This window comes from Etheostoma cragini, chromosome 23 (assembly GCF_013103735.1).
Source record: "Etheostoma cragini isolate CJK2018 chromosome 23, CSU_Ecrag_1.0, whole genome shotgun sequence".
Lineage (NCBI taxonomy): Eukaryota > Metazoa > Chordata > Actinopteri > Perciformes > Percidae > Etheostoma > Etheostoma cragini.
The window spans coordinates 14,523,046-14,526,947 of NC_048429.1; the positions used below are offsets into that span (position 1 = coordinate 14,523,046).

Below are 3,902 nucleotides of genomic sequence, written 5' to 3' on the forward strand. Positions count from 1 at the left end.
GTGACACTGTGGAGGAGAGCAGAGTGCCATGAAGACCGTCTGTGTGTGAGCATTTTGCTGTCATCACTGCAAGAAGATGATCCTGCTACCGGCTCTGTTGTTCATTCTCTGGGGAGAACCGGCTCGGTGCCTGGAGGAGAATGGAGCCTTCATTTTCGATGGAGACATCCGCCACTTCGCTGTGGCCACCACCACGGTTTACATCGCTACAGCGGAGACGCTGTACCAGCTGAGCCACGACCTGACTCTGGTCCAGAGTCTGACACAGAGAGGAATCCTGAAGGGTGTGGATCAGATTGGCAATGCGCAGTTTTCCCGGGTTTCGGAGACGGATGAACGGAACGCGACTTTCAGTGTCAACTTGTTATTGCCTTTTGTTGAGAATAAAACTCTGATCAGCTGCGGTGTGATCGATTGCGGTTACTGTGAGGTGCTGGACCTGAACAACATTTCTAATGTGCAGCATTCGGAGCACATCCAGGTGGGATCCTCGAGGCGCAGCAGCGCATCCATCGGCTTCCTGGTGAATGTGAATGTGGAGGAGACAACTACCGAGACTTACATCCTGACTGCCACACAGCGATACAAAGACAAATCCACAAAGAGAAGCTGCATCTCAGACTCAGAAGAGGTGCGACTTGTTAATACAGATAAGAATCAATACGGATCTATATTTTCGTTTATTAGCGAAAGTTCAGACTATGCGATCAAACGTTATCCTTCAGGCAGTGCGGAGTTCTTGGATGGATTTCAGAACAATTTAACCATTTATCTTTTCTCTAACCTGCCCTCAAGTGACACCAGCAACAGAGTCCGTCTCATTTGGCTCGAGGGCAAAAGAAACAAAGCGGAGACTCTCAGGTCGCTGCGGGGCGCGACCCTCAGCGTCTCTGATGGGGGGAGAGGCAGCAGACTCCTCGCCTCCTCGGTGATCCCGGGCGGGCCGCCGGTGCTGTGGAGCGGCGTGTTCAGTGTGGACGGAGGACACACCGACACAGAGCTGGCACTGTTTGACATCAGTCCTGATCTCACCGGAGCCACTGATGCAGATCCAGACTTCTGCAGTGGCTGCACAAATAAGCCAAGACCGAAGGTGGGTCCTGTTTTTGATCTGTTAAGTTTTAATAAGTTACAAAGTTATGACAAAATGTGTATGGAGTTTAAGGAAAAAACAATAAGACTAAACTTTATTATACTACTGGACTCATAAATTAAATATTGATTGTCCCCAGTGCTGCATTGATTAAAGCCAGTTCTTGGTGCTTTATTTACAGATGTAGTGAGGGAACAGAAACTCGACTGGAAGGAGGGAAACATAATAAAAACATAACAGAGTGATGTTTGCAATTACAAATAATACATACAGAAACAGACATACACATACATACTTTGAACAATGACATTTGAACACAAAGTGCTCCCAATGCTTTTTGTCTAATCTGGAAGTTGTTCACTTTAGAATTCCATAAACACAGTTTTGTTTTCAAAGTAATATTTCTTTGTCTCTCAGCCAAAGACTCTGAAGCCCAAGGCGGTGCTCTTCAGGCAGAACTCCATGACCTCTGTGCTGGCAGTGAGACAGAAGGCCTGGATGGTTTTCTTCATTGGGACAGGAGATGGGCAGCTCATTAAGGTGTGTATTAAAAAGTGAGGGGATATGTATTCCATTCATTCATGAAAATACAACTACTATACCCATTACATTATTTGGTAAACCCAAGTTGATGGGAATCAATCAATCCCTCTGTCCCTGGATCCTAAACTTTTATCAGACAGGAGGCAGGTGGTTCAAATGGAAACCTGTTCTAATTCCAGTACTCTCAACACTGGGGCCCCACAGGGGTGTGCCCACTCTCCTCTGGTCCCTTCTCTCCGCACCAATGACTGTGTGTCCCTGCTGATCATGTTAAAATCTTCAAATGTTAAAAAATCAGTAAAATCACTGATTAGTAAAAGTTGTGAATCAGACTACAGATCTGATGTGGCAGCCTTAGATGTATGGTGTAAGGGGACAGGTTAGTTCACCCCAATCATTGATGACTATATGTCAGTCCCTGAAGTAAGAGGTCAAAACCAACCTTATTATAAGCAAAGCTCACCAGAAGCTTCACTTTCTGCACCAGCTCAGGAGGTTTGGTCTAACTAGGGATGCAATGCTCCAATTTTACAGAGCCACAGTGGAAAGCATGCTAGTCTTCTCCCTCACTGTCTGGTATGGTAACTACTTCTTTAGAGAGGAAGCAGTTTATTATAAATTATAGGTCATGCCATCCCATCTGTAGCCTCTACCTACTCCACGCAGACCAGCCATGATGCGCAGATTGTGCTAGACGACCCCTCCCACACCCTGCCAGGTCCCTTTTCCAACTACTGCCCTCTGGAAAGAGGGTTCAAAGTTTTAGAAGCAAAACATTCCGCTTTTGTAACATTACTTACTCTGCCACTGTTAGGCTCCTTACTGCTCAGGCACCTTGCAGAGGACACCTCTACTAAATGCACCTTATTCACCTTAGTGCCTTGTGCATTTTCTAGAATGCACAAGACACTTTAGTTGCAAAAGCACAAGGTCTTGTGATTGTCTTTTATGTACTGTATGTTCCTGTGTATGTATTGTTTTTTTTTTAACCTGATTGGCACTATGACCAACTCCAATCAACTGTGTTGACATGGCAATAAAGTATTAAACATGAAAATTCAGTAACGTATAATGTTCCAAACAAAGTAACTGAGTTACAGTGATAGCTACTCTTTATTCTTCTACAGATCATTTTAAATGAATGTAAAATGCTTAAAAATGCGTCTATTTTATTTAACAACCATAATGTATTCGACCTCTTTTCAGTTACTAATTTCTGTGTGCAGAGGTTTTGTGCTTTTATCAGGCAATGCTTCTGCAAAGTCACCACAGGAACTGTGGCAGGAAATATACTGTAGGGGTTTACAAGTACATATTTAGTTAGATGTACATTCTTTCTTATAGAAGTTACCGTTATAGATGGGGGGTACTTTCCAGAAGTAGCATACTTTTCTTATAGATATCATCTCCATGGCTGGAAAAAGCTAAATTGATTTAATTAGATAGGCTGAAGCTCATTGTGTGTAGGTAAGCTGGTGACTTTTTAAAATTTCAGTGGTTTTATTTTTAGTGTATTTTGACAAGCCTTTCTCTCCAGTGCAGCTTTGCCTTGCAGCGAAAACTGAAACACAGAAAACATAACAAAGCTACGTTGTTGTTGTTGTCAGCTTGCTGTGGACAGGAACTATCGCACCACCTGTCCCAGGGTGCTCTACAGGGCCACTGACGACCGCCAAGTGTTTCCCAAAATGCATCTGGATCAAGTGGATCTTAAACACGTGTACCTGCCACTTCAGAACCAGGTACTTGTTTTAGACCAGGTGAACACTAAATGATTGTGACTTCACAATGCCTCATGTATTCCATACTTTCAATGTGTTTTGTAGATGATGCGTGTACCTGTGTCAATGTGCAGCACATACACAAATGTGCAGGACTGTTGGTCTGCACAGGATCCGTACTGCGTCTGGTGCGGCACTAAAAAAAGGTCAGGAACAACTTCTGCAGGTGACACCTTCAACAATTATGAACTTGGTTAAAACCTCATTTTCTCCTCCTAGTTGCACATTTGTAGATGACTGCCAAGATTACGACTGGTTATCCATTCCTGACGATTATCAACAGAAAATGGTTTCCTACAACGTTGAAAAGGACGTCAGAGGCCAGGTAAAGATTTAATACCGGCTTTTAACTATATTCAGTTGTGACTGTTGTTTTTTTTCTTCTGTAAACACTCCCATTCTTTCTTTCTCAGATCACACTTAACATCCAGACACATCTGACTGTGGGCCAGAAGGTGCTCTCTAACTTCGCCTGTCAATTCTCT

The 3,902-nt window shown here is 43.6% G+C and overlaps 1 protein-coding gene across 5 annotated transcripts in view; it reads left to right on the forward strand.

Moving 5' to 3' along the window:
• The first annotated feature begins 6 nt into the window (after positions 1–6).
• Positions 7–3,902, forward strand: part of plxnc1 (plexin C1) — a 41,889-nt gene continuing 37,993 nt past the window's right edge. For 4 of the 5 annotated variants that reach the window (XM_034863325.1, XM_034863327.1, XM_034863326.1 and 1 more), the window contains exons 1-5: positions 7–1,093; positions 1,511–1,633; positions 3,244–3,378; positions 3,463–3,563; positions 3,637–3,742. In XM_034863325.1, the coding sequence (XP_034719216.1) occupies positions 77–1,093; positions 1,511–1,633; positions 3,244–3,378; positions 3,463–3,563; positions 3,637–3,742 (1,482 nt within the window). In that variant the 5' untranslated portion in view covers positions 7–76. Of the gene's footprint in view, positions 1,094–1,510; positions 1,634–3,243; positions 3,379–3,462; positions 3,564–3,636; positions 3,743–3,830; positions 3,873–3,902 lie in introns of all 5 variants that reach the window. The other variant, XM_034863324.1, reaches the window with a different exon arrangement.